General features: G+C 40.9%; 1 protein-coding gene across 9 annotated transcripts in view; it reads left to right on the forward strand.

Moving 5' to 3' along the window:
* The window catches only part of LOC148401704 (R3H domain-containing protein 1-like), a 34508-nt gene extending 12098 nt beyond the window's left edge, over nucleotides 1–22410 (forward strand). The window contains exons 4-28 of one of the 9 annotated variants that reach the window (XM_088357973.1): nucleotides 259–276; nucleotides 659–748; nucleotides 4463–4586; nucleotides 5120–5198; nucleotides 5301–5360; nucleotides 5639–5779; nucleotides 5924–6032; nucleotides 6199–6294; nucleotides 6564–6589; nucleotides 6837–6890; nucleotides 7124–7356; nucleotides 8535–8804; nucleotides 10211–10365; nucleotides 11502–11606; nucleotides 12093–12428; nucleotides 12495–12624; nucleotides 14267–14421; nucleotides 14877–15007; nucleotides 16069–16157; nucleotides 18479–18660; nucleotides 19805–19940; nucleotides 20434–20516; nucleotides 20637–20721; nucleotides 20937–20964; nucleotides 21415–21638. In XM_088357973.1, coding sequence (XP_088214099.1) covers nucleotides 259–276; nucleotides 659–748; nucleotides 4463–4586; nucleotides 5120–5198; nucleotides 5301–5360; nucleotides 5639–5779; nucleotides 5924–6032; nucleotides 6199–6294; nucleotides 6564–6589; nucleotides 6837–6890; nucleotides 7124–7356; nucleotides 8535–8804; nucleotides 10211–10365; nucleotides 11502–11606; nucleotides 12093–12428; nucleotides 12495–12624; nucleotides 14267–14421; nucleotides 14877–15007; nucleotides 16069–16157; nucleotides 18479–18660; nucleotides 19805–19940; nucleotides 20434–20516; nucleotides 20637–20721; nucleotides 20937–20964; nucleotides 21415–21490 — 2991 coding nt within the window. In that variant the 3' untranslated portion in view covers nucleotides 21491–21638. Of the gene's footprint in view, nucleotides 1–258; nucleotides 277–658; nucleotides 749–4462; nucleotides 4587–5119; nucleotides 5199–5300; nucleotides 5361–5638; nucleotides 5780–5923; nucleotides 6033–6198; nucleotides 6295–6563; nucleotides 6590–6836; nucleotides 6891–7123; nucleotides 7357–8534; nucleotides 8805–10210; nucleotides 10366–11501; nucleotides 11607–12092; nucleotides 12429–12494; nucleotides 12625–14266; nucleotides 14422–14876; nucleotides 15008–16068; nucleotides 16158–18478; nucleotides 18661–19804; nucleotides 19941–20433; nucleotides 20517–20636; nucleotides 20722–20936; nucleotides 20965–21414 lie in introns of those variants that run through there. The other 8 variants (XM_088357982.1, XM_088358000.1, XM_088357991.1 and 5 more) reach the window with 8 other exon arrangements.
* The last annotated feature ends 202 nt before the right edge of the window (nucleotides 22411–22612 follow it).

Genomic DNA, 22612 nt, shown 5'->3' on the forward strand with positions numbered 1-22612 from the left:
TTCCAAATAAATTCTGAATCTTTACCTTAAAAATTGTTTATCTCTTTTATGGTGTTTTGGATATGCAGGGTTATATCATCCTTTTTCTGCAGATATCTTGACAGAAGTCCAAATTGTTGGCCATCCATGTTTAATTTAAGATCTTTTAGGCAACAGTCTTAATTTCCAAAGTTCAGTGGTTTTTTTGACGATCTTAACTTCCTGTATTCTTCCTCCGCATAACTTCCCTCCAACTAAACACCTGCTTACATGGTGCAGCCTGTGAAGTACTTGAAGGTATGGATCACTTGACTCGCATGTTTTGAAATGAAGCATGTGAATTGTTTCCTTGGAATACATTTGAAGCTGCACCTGTGTTTACTGTCAGGAATATTGTCAAATCTCATCTGTGTAGATGACTTATTTGCAATTTGTGTTGTGAAGCGTCAGTTTGCCTATGCACACATTGGAGGCTGTGGTGGTTTGTTTGCTGCTTTGCTGTCATGCCCCTCCAGGGACAGATAACGGAAGCATCATGGGATGAAAAAAAAAAAAAACCTCAGTCACTAGACAGACAAAATTTGCTTGCAACCTGTTTTTTCTACTTGTGGGTGTCTTTGGCTGCTTTTTATCTGTATGTATGGTTTTAACTGTCTCCTCCTACACCCCTCCTCGACAGCCTAAGACCAGGCTAAAGCTTGTTCGGAGCCTGGCAATATGTGAGGAGTCCTTCCCTTGTCCAATTCTTGAGCCTTCAGCTTCACCTCAGGTAAAAACTCCCTGAGCGTATCTAATACCTCTTTGAATCCATTCGTCATCCCATCAGCTGGACACACATACGGTAACTCTATTAGAAGTGCTGACCGTGGATGAGTTCTTCCATTCGGCTCATTAAAATTGAGATGGAGGACCTCTAGCGAACTATTAGCGGCCTTCCTCTGACAGCTGTGATGGAATACCTGACCATTGCAGCCTGGCGAAAGCATCACATCATCAAAACACAAACAGCAAGCAGAACTATAATTTGTTAATTCAACTATTTTACAGCATCCAGACAAAGAGTCCCCAGCCCCCCCTCAGCCCCGCCCACACCGCCAGATCAAACTTAAACTCCATTAAATGCCACTCTGCTCTGCTAATGATATATTTATGCGGCTGCACACACACACACACACACACACACACACACACACACACACACACAGGTGAATTCGTCCTACGATTTAGCCAGTCAGCACCGTGCCCCATAACCAGAGGGCAATGTTATTCCCACCGCGCTCTCTCATTGCCTGCACTCCCACGACGTCTTGTATTACCGCCATCAATCATGTTGAGGAAATTGCAATTTCCGCACATCACCTACCGACTGCTCTGTAGTGCCCTAATTGAATACTCCTGATATTTCCCCCGCCGCAGTTATTGGTAGAGATGCCTCTGAGCGGGACTGTTTTTGGCAAGCTACCCTGGAGGGGAGGGCTAGTACAATAGGGAATGAAGCAAAACATTAGTTAGGCGGAGCCATACCGTTGTAATTTCATGACAGTGAGCCAGTGGAATTGTGGTTAAACAGAATTATTAAAAAAAAAAAAAACTTGAGCCTGTTTAAAGGGTGACAAGTGTGCTGTTTAATAACGTAGTGTGTAGCACACTAAACATGGACTAGAAAAATGAAAGCCGTCTCAGGAGATTAGAAAACAGACGAAACACAAGCATGTCAAAAGTAAAGACCATTTCCAAAATGCTGATATTCCAGGAACTACACACATTATTCAGACATTTTGGTGCGATCCCAAGAAGAAAATTGATGACAAATTGAAGAGAGGGTTAATGGGAATGGTAACAAAAGACTCCAGAACATCCCTCAAAGAAATTAAAGGTTAACTCCAAGGTCAATGTACATCACTATCAGATTGCAACATCTTTTATTGTTTGAGGTAAAGTGGACCTCATGGGAGACAACTAAGGTGTATACCACTGTTGAGAACAGCACAAACATTCTCCTTACTGTGAAACATGAAGGCTCTTTTATATTCTGGTGCTATATTTCTGTATCTGGCATAGGGTGTCTTTGATCTGTGAAAGGTAAAATAAGATCTTGAGGCGATCATGATATTCTAGGGTGAAATATACTGTGTCAGAAAGCTTGATCTCAGTTGCAGGTCATAGCTCTTGCAGCAGGACAATGACCCAAAACACAGATAAAAAAAAAAAAAAAAAAAAGCCTCAGGGATAGCTCAGAGCTAAAGCTAAATCCTATTGAACATCTGCGCTTGGAGATGAAAAGTGCCATTTGTAGAAAGCACCCTACTGCCTGAGACTACTGTAGCAGTTTGCTCATACGGAGTGGGCCAAAATGTCTACTGATAGGTGCAAATGTTGCATCAAAACATTGTACAACAAAAGACTTGTTCTATTTCTTTGGTTGCTTTGCTTTTTAAAATAATACGGTTGAAACACAATTCAAAAGTAATGTCTGATTTTCATTGGAGTATTCATTACATTTTTATTTATCACTGATTACAATTACACTTGGGTTACTCTTTCATTACCAGAGGGGTGAATTTTTATTTATTTTTTAAGTGTGTGGCAATGCATATTTCTAAAAGCAGAAATTGTCATTCTGGACAAAACACTATTTACATATTTAATTCATAATCAGAAAATGAACATTGGTTTGGAATAAACCTTTCTGTTGTGCACTCCATTGTAAACTCGCATGCATTATGAAGGATTTGTACACGTACACTATTAAACTAGTACTTGAATAATTTTTAATTCATCCACCAAATTAGGCTATGGTGTTATTGCAGTTTGTGGGTTGGCAGAATTACGTTGAAAAACTGCTCAGCTGGTTTCCACTGCCTGTGGAGAGATGAGCCGAGGACGAATCTAATAAAGCTTGGCGCATGTCTTGATGACAAAATTCCCAGACATACAAAATGAGGTCATCTGAAATATGAAGTCCGTACTGTATATGACTTTTTGCTGAGCCAAATTTGAATTGGTGCATGTTTGAGCTCAACTGTGCGAGTCTTTCAATACCCGAATAAGATCAATCTTAGCTTTAAATCGACATATTAATTCAACTTTGGAGTCCCATGATATATAAGAAGCACACTTGAAGCAAAATTTTTCATCCGAACATGTGAAACTGTAGCTCATGATGATAAAGTTGACCATTGTTCCTATTAGACATCACTGTCACTCCCTCACTGTCAAATTGCACACGTTAACAAAAGGCTGTATAAATCCATAGGCTGTCCAAATCTGGAAGAAAAAAAAAAATCTGCCCTGACGTTGTTTATGACTGGCTGTCAATTCAAATCAAATGCCTTATAGTCAAGGGCCTTTGAATGCACGCTGTACTTTTTGTTTTAGATTGACAGCATGTTCATTACACATTCAGGGGGCCATCATTTTCCTGCTGTTTTCCCTTTTTTTGTGAAATAAATGGGTGTCAGTAAACAAATGAGGCAATTCACAAGAGCTGCACATCAACCGGGCGGGTTCCATGCGATACAGAAGGTGGCATTAGGCAACAACCGCCACTGCTTCTTGCCAGAATTTTTCTCATTATTGTTACTTTGACAGGAACGTGCTGTCGCTCAAGCGGCACTCAAACCTGACATGTTGACGTCGTTTCAAAATCCCACTTGGGAATTTGCTTGTAGCAGCTCTCATTAGCTCATTACATTTTACAGATTTTACACCACCTGAAATTGAAGCATTCTATTATCTTCAGTTTGAGAGATCAGCTAACTTTTTTTTTATGACCACTCGCATTTTAAAACCAAATGTCGCATGAATTGTTGGCACTTGTAAGTCAATGAAGACATGCGGAACTGCTTGAAAAGCAAATCAGATTCTACCATTACTCTACAGGTCTGTGGAAAAAAAGATCTGCTTGGGTTAACCAAGGCTGCCTTTTATTCATTTCCACAAAGGAAGCAAACAAAACAAAAAAAACACCCTCCTAAGGCTTGCAGTCAGATTGCAGCAGTTGGCGTTAGAACTTCTCTAACTCTTCCCACTCCTGAATTTTAAGTAATGAAATGTGCTGTGTTGTTTAACTTAGGGACGGAATTCATGTATTATTCAGATGGTTTAATAAAAACAAGCTAATCTTGATGATTAATTGCTATCGTCATTGAAATTCATGGATGCAGATGCATCGTTACCATCAAGGAAAAATGTTTGGATGATGAACCATGAGGCTTTTTGAAGTGTTTTCAACATTTGCCTTCATTGTGCATGATGCACTTGAATTAACCTTGAACTTCTGGTAAGATGAAAGGAAAATTGAAAGCTTAATTTACCTTCTAAAATGATTATTACGCTTGTTTGATATTGACCCTCCTCCACAAAAATGTCAATAGCAAGCAATCAAGCTTTTTGTGTGCTCCGCTTGAAGATTCAGTGACTAAATCAACACCTCGTTAATATAGAATGACAACAGTTCCGTCTTTGTTTTTGCCCACTTAAGGATGAAAACCTCCTTCGGATGTTGGAAAAGGATGATGGAGCCGCACAAAACCAGGCTCAGAAAGAAGTCGTCTGCGACAAGGTGAACAAAGCTGACAGAACGCAGAGGAAAATGCTGTGCAGAGGTGAGAAAACGCAAACAGCCTCCAGTGAGGGCTTTGCTTGGTGCAGATTGCTCACAACCATTTCACAACCAACGCATTTCATATTTTCTTGTTTTGTGCCTGTGTGGATAGGCCCAAGTTATCCTCCCGTTTGTCCAAAAGTGCTTCTCTATTTTCAATTATATCTTGTGATGGGCAGATAATGAGTGTGATTCAGTTAATTGCGGTGGGCTGAAAAGTGTAAAGCAATTACACGGATTCCCACAAGGCTGAAGTTGCCACCCTTTGGTGGAGGGAATACCACTGATGAGGCAAGGCCCCAATTATAGGTCCCAGACGCTTTCTCGGTCACCACCATACTATTGTTTGCTGAGTGGGTTTTCACTTTTGAACCCTTGCTGATACAGTTGCACAATTATAATTCAATTTAAAAAATTAATATGGAAATTGGGAAACAATATCAATTTTTCCGCCCACCTCCCTTTTTATTGGCTTTTACGAAGAAGTTCTCACAGGACTTGTGATTTTTTTTTTTTTTTTTTTTTTTTTTTTAGATTCCAGTCAAGACTACACTGATTCAACAGGAATAGATCTTCATCAGTTTTTAGTGAACACGTTAAAGAGCAACCCCAGGTTAGTACACTCAATTTTACGCGGACTTTGGGGTTCTGAATTTGGGAATCGCGTTAACCCCGAAAGCGCGTTATATGGAAAGTCTTTGTATTATTTTCTTAGGGACCGAATTATGCTGCTGAAGCTTGAGCAAGACATCTTGGATTTCATCGACAATAATGAGTGAGTCCTGTTTCTGGTTTCATTGAATTTCATCCCTCTTCAAGTCCAATTTAGTAATAGGTTTAGCATTTGAGAACTACAACACAGAAGAATATTTTCACTTTCTGATCCTTGATGGTGCTTAATTTTGATGATAATTAATAAAATTGTTTTTGTAGCATTTTGAGTTCAGTTCCGCTCCTAACTTGTACATTTGTGCTCGGATTTCTGTTTTATCTAGTAAATTGATGTAAAAGATGAGCTTTACTTTTGACCCACTCCTCTCTGTCTCCTTTTAGAAGTCAAAAGAGAACGTTCCCGCCCATGACGTCCTACCACAGGATGTTGTTACACCGTGTGGCTGCCTACTTTGGCATGGAACACAATGTGGACCTCACTGGAAAGTCAGTTGTGATCAACAAAACGACCAACACAAGAATGTGAGCATCTTTCTGCAAATTGTTACACATGTCGCCAACATGCGGGCCTTTTTTTCGCCCTCCAGTTGATTAACATATGTTGCTGTCAACATCTGCCTGAAATGAAGCTCGCCTCCTTAACCGTTAAAAATTCCCCACTGACAGCCCCGATCAGAAATTCTCCGAGCACATCAAAGATGACAGGGCAGACGATTTCCAGAAACGCTACATTCTTAAACGAGACAACTCCAGCTTTGATCGCGACGACAGCACGGTAGGTGTCCCAACCCTGCTGCCACCACCAAGCTGTCACTTTTTATTTCTGATATGTCGCTACGAGTGGGACAATCTGGCATCCCTGGTAAAGCTGCTAAAAAGCCGTGTGTGTGGGTGTGGGTGTGTGTGGGGGTGCGTACGTGCGTTTGCTGTGTCCTTGCCAGATTCGGATGCGTTTGAAAGCAGACAAGAAAAGCAAATCGATGGAGGAGCGAGAGGAGGAGTACCAGCGAGCCAGAGAAAGGATATTTGCACATGATGTGAGCTCTCCTTGTGTGGGCGGGATGGGGGAAGGGGCCATGCTGCACAAATCTAACACAAATCTATTCGTGTGCAAATTCAGCTCATTTTTAACCAGCAATTACAGTGTTGGATTAAGTGTTTAGAATTTTCCAAGAATGGAATTGATTTGATATTTTGAAAAGACCTGCAACCAATGACACCACATGTAAACATGAACAAGCTAATTAATACTACTGAGTAAATTGCAATATGTTTATCAATGTTCTAATTTAATTTTCACTCATAGGGCGATCACTTCATACTGGATCAAAGGTAAGATGCATAATATACATCATGATCATTATCAATGTCTTTGCTTGTCGAGTCTCACGAGAATAATTTTCACAGTCAGTGCATCCTTTAATATGTAAATACAACTCATCTATAATGAGGATGGAGCCCATTTCTATTTTGAAGTGTGCCGAATTGTGCTTTTATTGTCAGAGCAGCCGTTGGTCTTGATCGGTGCAGATCATTTGTCAGCGTTCTGCTACTAATTCCTCCTACCCCTCCCTCTTAGTGCTCAGGATGAAGACACATGTACACGTACCCAGCATAGGCGGCAAATTTTTAGGTAAGGTCAACCCCCCCCCCCCCCCCCCCGAAACACACACACTTCACAAGACGCCATTGCAATGAAATAGAAAAGTAACTAAAGAAGGGAGTCATCCATTTGATTCCAACACCATGGTAAAATCTTGGTACTAACATTATTCTTGACGAGCCAAGGAGATTTGAAAGTCTACATGATTAAATGTGTGTTCATGATTCTTAATTCTGACTGAAAGAATGACTAACTCTGACCAGGTCATGGGCCGGACCGTCAGGCGCCAGCTGGCAGAGCAGCTCTGAGACAGAGACGCTGCTACGAAACGGCGAACCCCGACCCTGGAGCAGCACTGACAGCTCGGACAGCTCTAACCGCCTCGTCCCACGGCCTGCCATCACCAAGGCCAGCAGCTTCAGCAGCATCTCCCCCGGCCTGGCACGAGGAGATAGCACCGCCAGCAGTAAGAGCACCGGGAGGCTTTCCAAAACAGGCAAGAAAGAAGACGCACAAGCCATTGTTCTTCAAATAGCTTCAACCTCTTAAGAAAAGCAAATCATAACAAATGAATCGATATTGCTTCATTGAATAGAAAGACAAAAATATATTTCACTAAACAGAGATAAATGGGAAATCCTTTTTTAGCAGCATCTTATACTTTGGAGAAAGAAATTCTACCCCACATTGCGACAGTTGTCCAACCTCTATTGAAGTCTGTGGGCCTCCCATATTGTTGGGAAGTTGTCAAATTTAGAAAACATCTCAAACTCTCGGATTAAAGGGGCTCCCTGACAAAAGCAGTTGGTGAGCAGTTTGGAAACTGTTCCTGCTTCCTTCATTGAGGTTATTAGGAAACTAACTGATCTAGGTACTGTTACATTTTCCTGCACTATGTAGTGTTTTCTTATTTTGTTCCATATAGGGGAGAAAGATGTATGAGGATTTAACGCAGTCAGTCAAGAAGACATCTCATTTTCTCTTTCTGCCCTCAAACTACTGTCCCATGCAAAAATACGCATGCAATCTCCACATAAAATAGGTACCCATAAAAACATGAAGGTGAAATTCTATAAAGTGGCGTTTATGAACCTTGTCCTTATTTTTAGTCAAGGAAACAATTTCCTGCCTCGTAAATAATATCCTCATCCTTATATCTTCACATACAGTAATCGTTTGAAAGACACTTGCGCTCATCTTCAAAATTGTTGGAACAGTGAGGCAAATTCAATGTATAAAAAACACAACTTCTTTTTTTTTTCTTGTATATTTTAAGTCAAATCTAAATGTTACTGTCTACTGTTTCAATACCCAGTTGGAGGATACAAAATTAGATACAAATCCAGTGCAAGCTAGACCATGTTCAACCTCACAGAATGCCAATGGCCGATCTGAAGCTGCCTGGTTTCTATTTTGCTCAGCATTTTGTAATTACACAGGGACAAATCAAGCACAGATGGTGCAGAACTACCAATTCCTTCTTCAACGCGTCCCTCAAGAGTCCATCCAACCGCTGCTGTTATTAAGCTGTGAATAAGCTCCACTGCTTAATTATCACCATCTATTCTTTATCACCCCCATTGATAATTAATTCTCAAGTCATGATGCTGCTTGGATAATAAAGATGAAATCTAATTTTAAGATTGTGTATCACTCTTTGTTTGGTCATTCCAGGTTCAGAATCATGCAGTAGCATTGGTTCTTCATCCAGTTCGATCTCCCATCCACACCGTCCTTTCACCGTGTCAGTCTCGTTACGGCCCAAAATCTCTGGCACGCCTTTAATCCACCAAGCTGCAGACACCAAAGGCTCAGCACTCCCTGACATGATCAAGAGTGTCCCGTTACAACCTACGCCTTCTGCTGATGCAACAAATTATTACGTGATGTCACTGGAGGCTTCGGGGATACCACCTGGCAGCATTCTGGTGAATCCGCACACAGGTATCTATGCTCATTTATTGTATTGCATATAGTGGTTAAACATTGAAATTTGTTCAATGATGCAATTCGATTCTGTTTACCTTTACATCTGTTTTACATCTGTTTTCAAAAATATAAATTATGTTCAACTATTATTGGTAAGATAAGCACACGTATGAAATGTCATTATAACCTAATTAATTAAATGTTTTCTCCATGCAATGCATGCTGGGAACAAGAAAGGAAGCTATTTTTTTTTTAAACAATATATGTATTTAGTTGACCCCCGCTATTCATTATGATTTTTTAAATACATTGCCCAATTAATCTATATTCTCCTGCGGATTACGAGGGAGTGGAAAAGGGTAGAAACAAATGTGGAGTGATATAAAAATAAACAAACCACAATATTGTGTGGGTCTTGAAAAATCCATCAAAATTCTCTAAAATCGCTGGCATTCAAGGGTTGCGATAAGTGCAAATAACTAGCATTGAAACAGACCAACTGACTCATTACAGGTTGGAAGAAAAAAAACGTGATGCTAATTAGAGGGCACACGTTGGTTCAACATGTTATTATGTCCAATTATGTCAAATTCTAGGCGCGACATCATTTTTGTTCAGAACTGTTTTGTGAAATTACAACCCTACGTCTCCGTCCCTATTCTGTGAAAAAGTTATTTAACTGCTATTAAAGCAATTAAATGGCAACTAATCTGCATGCATACAACACACTACCCTTAAGAGGCCAAGGAACGGGGACACCACAGGCTGACTGGGGTTGTAATTGTGCAACACAGCGAATCAATAATAAAATTAGTTGACAACATCTTTAATTATGGATTTTTATTGGTTGATTTTTGCAACTCAAGTTTGTTCATGAAGAGCTCGCTGATATAAATGTAGTCCTTGCAAGCCAGACCCAAAAGGCTCAAAAGGAATCAATAAATCAAATGGACTTACTCGCTCTGACGTATCCTTTATGCGCACTGTCACAAAATGTTGCCCAAGAGTCTGGAGTTTTAAATTCATTAAATTCAATTTTAAATAACTAGACACACATACATAGTCATTAAAACCCCAGCAACCAATGGCAGTGGAAGCATTTTCTTAAAAATAAAACGTGTTTTTTTTCCCTTGACGTCACGTCTTCTCTTCGTTGATTGGTTATTCAGACTATCTTCTTAGGTTTTCCTCCCCTCAGAAATGCCCACCAAACCAATCACATGCAGAGCATTGGTCTGACTTGCCAGGCATGATTAAATGTTAGAACTATTTTTTGTTCACTCCGCTTGATTTGCTGGTACACTAATGGTGTGTGCTCTTTGACTGTCACAGGCGCAATGTTTTTTTGTTTACTTTGCATCATACAGGCTCATGTGGGTTCTTTCACCCATTTGTTTTCTCTTTTGAATTTCTCACGGCAGGAAAACCAATCGTTCATTCTAATAGCACTGCTGTAGCTTATAGTCCGGCCAGTGTCGCAGCTCCTGCCGGCAGGGGCCCCCACCAAGGGAAGATGCTACAGCAGCCAACCTCTGCTGCAAGTCAGCAACAGCACATCAATGTCCTCCACTCCCAGGTCAGCAAAAATATATCAATGTTATTGTTTGTTTTTTTGTTCAATGTATCAATACAATACACTACATACAGTATTTATGAAATCCTTTCACAACAGTTGTCGCTGTAACAAAGCACACCTTCCAAGCAATTCCAACATGTGTATAATCTCAGTTGCTGAGCTGCTGTTTGGTGCATAAGCCCATCTAACAGTCATCACACCAGGACATGGCCAGAATAAGTGGATTCATAGGCGTCGGACTGGGAGCAATAAGTATAGCTATTCCTGCTGTCCAGCTCACAATCCACTTTAGCTTTTTGGGTTGTGCCTGACTGGTCCAGGCCACCCCACCAGGAACTTGCCCAAAAAAAAACACCTTCAAGCCTGGTTCCAAAAGGTTTTGGTGACCTACGTCTGAACGTGGTGAAAATGAGCAGCAGTGATTTTTTTCTGTCATAAGAAGTCATTTCAGCCACGCCCTGTCTGGTACCTCGCCTAGTACCTATTTCCCTGCATGACCCTGCATTAAGTCCCCAACAACTTTGCTCTGAGGATCACAGAAACACACAAGCCCCTCCACCAAGATAAGGAGACTGCTTAATCCAAAATCCACCCATTTTTATCCATCTCTCGGGGTGGTTATTTTGTCACTCTTGCTGTCTATTGAAAATAACATCACAATTGCACAGGGAGTCATACTCTTTGTTCTATGCTGTCCCAATAGTTTATACCATTGTAAAGACTTCCGCTTTAATTCCCTTTATACAAGTAGTTGTGTCTCTAAATAGACTGTCCACACTTCAAATTTGAAATTAAATAACCAAGCTTTTCTGAATTTTATAAATTAAGCTGCAAGCAGTAATAGTAGAGGCACATTTTCATGAGATAGGACAGCCCCCTCAAAACATACTCGTTAAAGTGATGTCATGACGTCATGTCCTGCAATTCTTCATCCTTGGTATTTTGACACCTGGGAAATGTTTCACTTTATTTAAAAAATGCATGAGTTGTGTCATAGTCTGCTACTATGGTCGTGAACTCCATTTGTCATTTTACAATGGAGTGCTTGATGGTCGGCAGGGCTTAGCTAAGTGCTCAAGACATTAGACATCCTTTCTCCTCATCTCAATTGTTTTCTTCTTTCCTTGTCTCCTCAGCCGATGTGTCATCCATTCCAGCCGTCTTCAGAGCCTGTTCACAACCCAACAGTCTCTTACCATCTTCCTCCTCAGTTCCCACCAGCTAACCAACAATACACTGTGGTACATAACGTCATTCATTCTTTTCTCTGCTGATTACAAATCAGTCATTTTTGGCTATACAACCTATTTAATATTGTAAGTCACTGAACATTTTTGAAGATCACTGTAAGTGGAAAGTAAATTGGGAAAACTGATGGCCTGATTTGTGACCTGGTTTTAGTTAACTCTGTGGCTTCCGCAACTAATTATGCCTGTCGAAATCTCCATTAATATTTAATTCATCACCAGATGTTAGTGTTGAATAATACATGACGGAAAACATTACTTTTACAACAACATGTCGGAAAAGACTTTAAGTTGTGGTATTGGTATGGATTGATGAAATTGACTTTTTGGCTCCTTTTGTCTGCGGACAGGAGGTTATATTTAAACTACATCCAAAACTATTTTACCCTTCTGGCTTTAGCGGTTAGCTTAAATTAAAGTCTTAATTGGTAAAGCTGTATTGACCACATCAAAGTAAGCTATATGAAATCTCTTCTCCAGCCTGAAATGCTCAACACCCAATTCAGTCACATGACTCTGGCACAGCAGTCCCCCAGCAACGGTGGAGCGCCGGCCGCAGACCCCCGCCATTATACAGCAGTGTACCACCATCCCGCCCCTGTAGTGTTGCATGGAGCACACCAGCAAGTTTCAAACTACATGGTCGCAGGACCCACTGGGGGGCACCCAGGGATGCTCCAAGGCCAGCCCGTACCGTTTCCAGGACCCCACCACAGCTACCCCAGCAGCATGACTGGTTATGCAGCTTGTCCTGGGTCCACTCTGAACCAGCAGCAGACCTTCATTCATCAACCAGTCCAGCAGGTAGCTCAGCAGGTGTGCATCGCTCAATTCCACTTGTTCTTTCCTTTTGATGTTTGAATTTGTTTTGTGCTTCTGCAGATATCCACATGCTACTGCTCATCCACCCAGCATCCTCACTGCTCCAGCCAGCAGCAGCAGCATTACCGTCCGCCTGTAAACCATTCGCCGCATAATAACCCTCACAGTCAAACCTTGGCCCAGCAGCAAGGTACAACTCTCACAATTAATGGTTTATTGCCCTTGACATTCTTGTTGAGCTTGCTTTGATACACATGAACACAAAATGAAGCAAGTCTGCAGGTTTTGATGTGAAGCAACAGCGCTTACCTTGATTGCTTTGGTGTCATGCTGCGAAAAGCAAAGGCATGCTGTTGAAGAGTCTCTTCTAGCTTTTTCAATGTTTTTCATACAAAAGCAAGATCATCCACATGCCACAGTTCACCTTGGGAAAGGGCACAGGGTTGCTCCATCCTCCCACCCTCTGTGTATTTTTGAGTCCAAATTACTCAGCAGGGTCTTACTTGTTTGCTTCTTCTCTTGTCACCTCACTGCCGCTACCTCAAACATAAAACCAAATGTGCACTCTTGCAGTCTGTATATGTCTCCTGCAGTGTTTCCCTAGTCGGGTTCAGCAGTTGGACAAATTTAGATGCCATACCACAGCAAAGGACATAAATTATTTCTAAGTGAATAATAACGTGTGTCCCCCACTGTCCCTAATTACTTAAAGGAAAAGCGTGCACTGCAAATTGTAGGTGCTGAAGCAGGCACAGAACACGTAACTGCGAGAGTAGAATCTCCTTGAATATCTTAGCATTTGTTTAAAATCTACTCTTTACTTCCTTTCTCAGCCTCATTATCAGATCAAAGAGGAATACTGATGAGAGGCGGGATGCGGGGCCGGGACGCTGTCTGAGAGGCCTCTATGAATCTCACAGTGAACCGGTCTCTTTTTCAGCCCCTCAGTTTTCACCTGCAGGCCAAAGCCGTTGATGGTTTGTCATAAATAGACAATGGAAGGGCAAAATCAATTTTATGCTCAGATTAGTTGGTAGGATTTAATCCCGACAAACTGGCGTCAATCAAAAACAGTGAGGAGAAAGTCAGTCATTATCTGCGTCTGAGGAATCACAATCATCTGCTGCCTGCTGAAATGGAATAAATCTGGTGCATTTAAGATTGCGGTCATTTCATGCTCGGTTTGTGAGGGAAAGTGGGAGAGGTGGATGGACAAAAATAGCTAGCTCCATGGGGTGCTTTCATTGTTTCATTGTGTCTTTCTCCCAGGAGGCCTACTGCAGACACCTTCACAAAAGCATGCCCTCTCTTTTGTCGCTCGCAGCACCTCACGTGTGTCACTAGGGACTGGATTTTCAAATGTCTTGCCTTGTCACCTTGACAGTGTGCCCCTCCAGCCAGGAGCCAGCGCCACCATTTCATGCCGTTTGGGAATATGGCCCTGCTAGTCTGATCGCCTCGGTGTTTTTGGCATTAATAAGAAATTGATGTTTGTTTGGGGTTTTTTCCTCGCAACATTCATTTGGTCACTCATGTTGCTGTTTCAGGCCCCTGCGGGCTAAATCAGATATATCGACTTTCTCATTTACCCCAAGTGCCTCCACCTTGCTCTGCTGTAACAGCTCAACTCACCGCACAGCTCAAGTGCCCGTCTGTTTTTTTTTCTCCCTGCTGATGCACTGCATGTTTCTTGTTGGTGGTTGTATATCCCAAAAAGACCCTATTAACCGGAGTCCGGTCTTTGTGGCCAACCATTTCAATCCCCAATTTGACTCCACTGCTCTGTCCACTTGTTGTGGTGTGGCCTGAGTGCTTTGCTTTTCTTTTGTCAGTGCACCAGCCTGTGATGTCAAGCCCAGCATCTTACCAGACGATAGTGGGCATGCAGCCAACACTCAACATTGCTCTCACTGGTGTCCAGCAAAGCAGCATTAGCAGTCAGATGCAAGGCATGATGGTCCAGTACTCTCCAATGCAGTCTTATCAGGTATGCATGGTCAGCCACATTATATGGCTGCTTAGAAAATGACATAAAATGCAAGGGGTAAACAAAAAAATTCTGCCTCTACAAAGATACTGATGTTCAGTTGATTCATACTGTCGGAGTCTTTTAATCGAATATTTTGACTCTCTGCCAATATAATATTGTGGCCTGTCTGTGTAGATGCATTGTTTGGAGCTAAACTAAAAAATGAAAATGAATTAAATTAAAATGGATTTACTGGTAAATGCACAGAAAGTGAGGAGCTAAAAATATGATTGTTGAATTTAGCTGTATCAATTTTGTGATGTACCTAAAGAAATTAAATTTGTATTAATCTAATAAAAGAATTATTTTTCTTTCAATGTGCAATATGCATATTGCATGGGCCAAGATGGTGATATTTATATTTTTTCAATATATTGTATAGCCTTAGCTGCTATTTCATTGGTCCATCGCAGGTGTCCTTGCCACAGCATACGGGGCCAATGTTGGTTTCGTCATGCCCGCCAGGACAAAGTGCGGTAGCAGTCGCTGGTGTCCAGCCTTGCTACAGCCTTCTCCCTGCTCCGAACCAGCATACTACCATGAGGTAGCATCTAAGTACTCATGCACATGCACTTTCTTTTTGAAGCAATTGCCCTAATGTACAATGTAAATCCAGTTCAATCCAAAATACTAATTTAGAAATAATTAATGCATGTTCGAGTTGATCTTTTAATAGGTCAATTTTTGTGCTTTGATTTGTCATGATTTCAAAAGTTTTTTGCTGCGCCTTGTTTTTGAAGGTCTTCTTATTTGATGAATCCCCAAAGCACCATGTGAGCACAGGTCTTCAAGATGGTATTACCGCAATACTCTGTGTGCTGCGCCTTTGTGCAACTGATAATTGTCGACTGAGAGACCTTTTGCAATTAATTGCTTTTTGGCCATTTTTCGTCTTGGCTGCGCTTTCGTGGAGTCGTGCGGTGCGGTGCGGTGCGCCAGGCTCTCGTTATAACAGATTGATAGAACTAGTTCACAGAACGCAAACCACGTAATTAGTTTCTGCCTCTACGGATCCAATCAGTCTGGAAATTGGTGATTGTAGTGCCTCTGGGACCATTACACGAGGCTGTACAGTATCTGTGGCAAACCAAAGACAGCGAGGGACCGAAGCAAAGAAAGCCCCGGCGTTCTCGGATAGGTCACATTGTCATTGTTTCAGGTGTGAAATTAGACAGTTTTTTCGCTGGACAGACCGTGCTGGAATGATTTATGCGGTAGCATCGGAAGCGCTTCGCCGCTTCTCCCACAAGGGCTGCCTGTCCACCTGCAGTCTGTGTTTCGCCAGCTGTACACAAGTCCCCACAGGCAGGCTACTTACAGAGCCGAGCGCCTGCTTTGCTGAGAGATTTACGTTCACTTTCAAATTTAATACACCAGCTGTAATGTTGAGCTCCCACAACTCCTCCTTATGGGTGCCAGGTTGCTTCAACATATTTACGTGTTGAGATCAACTCTGTAAGACATTTTTGAATTGATGAAGGGGCATATATTTCATGTAAATATCGCCCCCTTCCGCACAAATATGACATGTCCTCAACATAGATTTCAGTTCAGTTTTAAATGATGGTGCTGAAGATATTTGCCTGAAAGTACCTTTCTTTGCAGTTCCACTGTGAGTTTTCTGCCCTCCCCAATGATGGAGCAGCTCAATTTCCCTCAGAACTCATCTTCCTGTGTTGCCCAGCAGAACACAGGTCAGTACTTCTATCTAAAAGCAGTCGTTAGTTGCATTACGCCAAATGACAAAGTCAAGTCTGAATATGAGTGTATGTGTTATGATCTCTTTGGCATGAGTTGTGAATAGTGCACATTACATACATTTCATCGCATTGATGTATCACAAAGGAAGAAATGTCTTACCAATAGGCAGGAAAATAAGTTCTATTTACTGTTTATATCTGCCTCTGTGCAGAGCCCCCCCTCCCACTGCGCTCAATTTTCTCTGATCAACCGCAGTTTTTCTTCACAGCCATAATCTAGACGCCAATAATAAAATTATCTCAAACGAGTTTGTATAATGGATGCGTACCTGACACAAGACTCAATTTAACACCACATATTACACATGAAAAATGGAGTGTTGTTTTTTGCGTTAATGACAATGATGCTGTAACAAAAAGTAAAGAAGCCCCCAGTAAATCTGTTACATTGACACCATAAATTCAACAACAAATGTATTTCTTACATACTCTGTATTATGTTTGTAATAAAATACTACATTGCAGACAAGAAAAACAATGATTTCATGATAAATGTGCATATTGTAAGTCAGACAAATAAGATTAATATAAAGGTTTATCCATGTGGCCCGCAGAGGCTCAGGTATGTTTGTTTCCTATAAACAGATTATTTTGTTTTTGTTGTCGTCTGAACAAAAGAATCTTTTAATATTATTATGAAGACATGATGAAGCTCATTGAAAGAAGTGTTTGTTTCCTCTCAAATGCCCTTTATTATTCATGTGTGAATGTTGAGTGGTGGGAGCTATTATTTCAATCCAACAGGAATGGGGTCAGATGAAGGTCATGTGGCAGCCTCACCTCAAGCATCTCTAGTAAAAACTCTTAATTGGCTCCTTCAGGCATGGGAATAATCTGAATTTTAAAGCGGATGTCAACTCAAAGGATTTTTTTTAAAAAGAATACACTATAGCAAGAGTAAAAACCTGGTATTCTGCTTAACATTACATTTTCAGGAAAAGAGTTCAACATAATAATTTATCAATCTAAGGACAGCGCCATATTAAAAATGACCGTTCTGTTTTTACATGACCAAATTAATGGTGCGGTCAGAAAATATGCTCGGAGCACGGCCGTTTGGAAATTCTATGAGTTACTCAAATTTGGGAAATTCAGAATGCAGCAAAAATGGAGAGCCGGTGTGTGCGCACTCAAACACCCTAACTTGTGTGTTCACAATAAGATAGGGTACTTGGAAATAAATGGGAGAAAGGCATACTTGCTCTCAACTCACACACTGAGTACTGTAGTACACGGGCGTTACAGAGAATTAATGAAAGTTTTTCTTTTTATTTTACTAATATGATTTCCAATTACATTATAATATCATAAAGACACAGCTTACATGTTTGAAATTGCAGATAGAAAAAAGAAGATACACACCCAAATAAGACAAACATTATTAATAAAAGATTTTAAAAAATTAAAAATAGAAATTAAGAAACATTGAAATGGGAACATAGTTTTAACAGCTTTCTTATTTGTTGAGTCGATCTACAATGATGAGTAAATGCCATGTTTTTTATTTTTTCTATAATAAATACATGGTCGACTAAAGTTTAAAAAACACTATTAAGTAAATATGCAGATTTTCAATTTAACAGGAAGCGTAAACATCTTGGGTTGACTGCTTTACGTCTGTAATCTCTCTTGTCCCTTTTTTGTTGATTTGATTAATTGATATAAACATTGGCTTCTGAAATTGGATTTTTACCTGTTGTTAAACCATGTGTCAACATAATTTTTAAAGTACTGAATTGAAGGATGAAGTGTTTTTGATGTCGGCGCAGCAGAAGGAGCCTCCCCTTATTTTAATTGCCCCCCCCCCCCCCTCCATTCCCATCAGTCACATTCACGCAGCTCAAACTAATTAGGTAATTGGATCTTCCGGATCATCACAGAAGATTTAGCAGGAAGAGAACGACTCAATTATAGCCCCTATGGATGTGCCTTTATAATCGAGGCACTTAAAATCTAATTGCCAAGCAGCTAATAGTGTTGTTTTCACGGATGGGGTGTGTAGGTGAACCAAACTGCTGGAAAAGAGCTTTTGAGCAAACACGCATTTGCACAAACAAATACACTAAGTCTAAATGCATTAATGAGGTTGTGTGATGAGCCGCGTTAATAAAAAATGGTAAACGTGCTGACAATCTGCTTACCAGCCACACCGAATTAAATTGTATCATGACTGTATGAGCTGATTTGCATTTTTCTTCCCAGCACAAATTTGTACCAACCGCCTGTTTTTTTGCGTTGCTTTTAATCGTGTGCAGGGTTGATGCCTCCGGCCCCCGGCAGCAGTATGATGATGCTGCAAATGGCAGCTCCCCCCTGCCAGCAGCCCCAGGCGTCCTCCCCCTGCCAACAAAAGCAACCCAGTCACAAACACCTGGGCCCCGAGCACCACCGTAGCCGCCGAGCGACTGATCACCCGCTGCCGTCTGACAACATGCAGGTACAGATGCTGTGTGAGTGCATCAGTAGCAGGAAAATACACATCCTTGTAGAAAAATACATATTCGTAAAAAAATGGCATGATCCAAATTGAATTTTGCTTAATGACCCAGACTTTACCTTGTGTTTGTAAACTACTCCGGATAATAATTATGTTTTAAGGTAGTATTTGCAAAATATTTTGCAGTGCTAACAGTGAACATGAAGACTTAAGTGACCTAATCCACATCTTAACACTATCACATTACTATCACAAAAAAATATACAAATTAACAATGCGTGGCATTAAAGAGAAAGAAGCATTTTGTGTATTTGTAGATAAATACCATTAATAAAAAAGCGAAACTATATCAACTCCAAAACCTATGCACTCCATCATGGAAGTTTATAATAAATATTAATATAAAAATATTTAGATGCAGCAGACCACTTTTCTTTGCACCTGCCTGTCAATGTAAGCTAACTGTTCCCTCATACATACTGCTCTGAAAGTGGCCCAAAAGTCCATTTGTGTTGAAATAATCAGCCAGCAACAATGTTGGTTAATCTAGCCTGATAAAACCTTTTTTCTTTCCTTGAAACGTCCGCCTTGAAAATGAATTTTTAATCATATCCAACACTGTCGTCCCCTGTAAAATCAATTTTTGGTGTGCATTTTAAGCTGGACCAGTCAGGGGATAAACAAAGCTGAACCAATGAGAGGACGGAAAAATGTTGTTCCACTCTGAGGATTCATGAAGGCAGGTGAATATAAAATCTGGTTTAAAAAAAAAAAAAGAAACGGCGTGTGTGCGTGCATGCTTGGTTGATGCAAGCACTTGGTTTCTGATGGCATCCGGCAAATAATATTCCATCCAGCCATTAATTCTCGACGGCTTATCCGGATTCGGGTCTTTAGCTTTAGCAGAAAACCCCATACTTCCCTCTCCCCAGCCACTTCTTTCAGCTCGAGCAATCCCAAGGCGCATTGCCAGGCCAGCCGGGAGACATAATAAGATAATAAGACATAATAAAAGCATTAAAGAGTAATGGTACATTAGTGGTGTAGAGCGGCGGATGCAGAAAGGCATTTGTTTGTTTTTGAATAAAAGTGTTTGTGTTTTTCCCTATTGTTCCTGACTGCACCACTGGTCTATTGCGTGTAGAGCAGCCTGCCCTCATCCCCGATGCTCGCGTCCTCATCGGGACCATCGCCCAACATGAAAGGCATCTCGTCCATCCCCGTCATGGCTCACCAGCAACAACTGCAGCTCCCTACAGACTTCTATCACAGTGGACCAGGTCGGTAAATTCACCAAGATAATAAATTGCCATTTAATATTGAGATTATATTTTTCAACATTTTTTTTTTTTTATAACAGAAGCAACAAATGAATTTGTACTTCAATAAACATGATCACATTTATTATGCATAGATAATCACATAAGCACTACGGAATGGTGACCTCAATCTATCAAATAGGGCTTGATAGAGTGGAAAGGGAGTGATTTTGAGTTGAAGTTAAATACTCAAGCCTAGACCGACTGAAACGTAAACTTGCTGGCCACAAGCACCACTGTGCCCACCCTACAAACTATTTTGCAATTCTGTAACCATTTAACAAATGTATAAAATGATTACTCTAAAATACATGTGTACAAATAAAGCCCTACATGTAATAAACAGTTCAGCCCTGCAGTTAAATAAATAACAATGGTCTATTGTACACGGCAATTGAAAAGAGGGCCCAAATGAAGAATATTGTAGATGTCTAATTGTTGTGGGCACGTCTAGGTGAAGCCCACTACTCTCTCTTGGGCCAGCCTCTGCAGTACAAGCCGCTCATCCACACCGCACATATGATGGCCAAACATCAGGTATACTAATTGACTCTTGTTTAACTGTCTGAGCCGTACTGATCGTCAGACAGATGTTTTCGTGTAGTCCAACACTTGCCTCCCGCTAATATCTGATAACAATAACCCCTTTCTCGCCAGGGTCCAATGGGAGTTTGGCGCAGTGGGCATGGAAGGAAGGCGGGCAGAAAATCTTTACCTTCAGATCACAGTGTAGGTGAAGCAGGTAATCTGAAATCCAGAGGGAGGCTTCAATTGATTTAACACTGCAATTATTCCTTGCAGATAGTTGACCTCATCTTACCTCACTGAAACGTTTGTTAGTTTGTTAAATAAGAATGAAACATAATGTCAAGGACATCAAAATAGTCATTAGCAAATAAACAGACAGTATTGAAATGCTCCCCCTCATTTTTTTTTCTTCTTCAAAATTGTGTCCAGAGCAGCTCCCTGTATACTTGTTGAAAAGGTATGTGCACGTAAGCAGTCAAATAGACAACCTGAACAAAATTGCAATGTAACCAGCAGCCCCTTACATATTTGCACCAAATGAAGTTGTGCTGATCATTTCAAATGGCATGTAATTTTTTTTTTTTTTCACTCCCCAATATATTTTGTACTCTTTTCAGGTGTGCTTGTCAAAACTTTTGCTAATGCAATCAAGGAGGCTGCCTGCTTGTGGCCCAGTGGGCTGCACGTTCATGCTTAGAGCGGTGCAGATGCTTTTTTTCAGATTTTCATTTGTGCACTTTTTGAATACGTAATCAAGTACTGCTGCGATTGCTCATTCTGCACGCATTTGAAGCTGACAGCGGCAGTTTATTGAAGCCTCCCCTGGTGCATGTCGACTGCTTCTCTCTATCCATGACAGTTGTTTTCTTTTCTAGCCGTGTTGCTGATTCTGTTGTGTGTTTGTCAGCAGTGAGCGGTCCTCAGGAGGAAACCAGAGAGACAGACTTTCAAAATCTCCTGGCACAAGTCTGCAAAAAGGGTGAATTGACGCAGCGTCAGCCCTGGCTGTGCTGTGGCAGAGACGCCCCCGGCCTAAAGCCAGCCTCGCTCTTCTCTACCTGTGCCGTGGCACAACCTGACACTTTGCGTTACCACAGCAGCCCGCGGGCCCATTTTTAACCCAGAAGTTACTCACCCAGACTTCAGGGGGAGCTGTGTGATCAAAACAGCTCGGAGCTGCTTAGTTTTTGGTGCATCATTAGAGCCACCATGTTGTTGAACCTCCAGCCTCTGCTGCCTCACTTTGGACTGTTTCAACATCTCCCAAACCTACATCAGTATAATGGTTTGAACAGTGAATGTTTTCTTGTGTTACTTCACCCCCCCCAACCCACCCCCCCACAATCCAGCCAACAGGTCTGTGCAGGTTACAGTGTGTTCTTTGTAAATCACATTTTGACACTATCTCAATTCACAACCTTATTCACAAGGTAAATCATCAGGTATTCACTGTTGCTGTTCACAATTGTACATTTTTGTGAAGAATGTAGAGCTTTATCCACCATTTTGAAAGTTTGCAGTGCTTTTTTTAAATGAGCAGGTCAAGCCAAATTAAGCAACTTGTAAAAAGTAAGCTTTAACACTCGTGATTGGAGCAATTATCCATTTGAGCCCAAACATTCAACACCCGAGTGTATGTCTACTTCAAGTCAGTGTTGCATTTGCACTGAAGATCTGATTGGTGTTGAATGCCTGTAACCTAGATTTATATTTTAAGGATGACCTTTATTGCACTCAACCAGCACAGTTTGATTGTTTTAAATTCAAATTATTATATGCACACGAAAAATGCAAGCGTTAAGGTACGTGGCTTTTTTGGAAGAGTGAGGGGAATTCTTGTTTAGTTCACTCACTGTTGTGTTTTTTGTGGTTGTTTAAAATAATAAACGTTTTCACTCCACAAGTTGAGACTCTATTTTTAATATTTGACGAACGCATGGAAGCTTTAATGGTAATGAAGAATGACTGCACTTGCTAATGTTTACAGAAACGTTTTGTATGAACATTTTAAATAACTGTTACCCATTTGAAAGATAATGCTCAGATGCCTTTCAAAGCAAATACTTTTGCATCCATTAAAGTCCTCTGTGGAAAAAAATTCCATC

Source organism: Syngnathus floridae, chromosome 2, assembly GCF_059516105.1.
Source record: "Syngnathus floridae isolate MCC-2025c chromosome 2, RoL_Sflo_1.0, whole genome shotgun sequence".
Classification (NCBI taxonomy): domain Eukaryota; kingdom Metazoa; phylum Chordata; class Actinopteri; order Syngnathiformes; family Syngnathidae; genus Syngnathus; species Syngnathus floridae.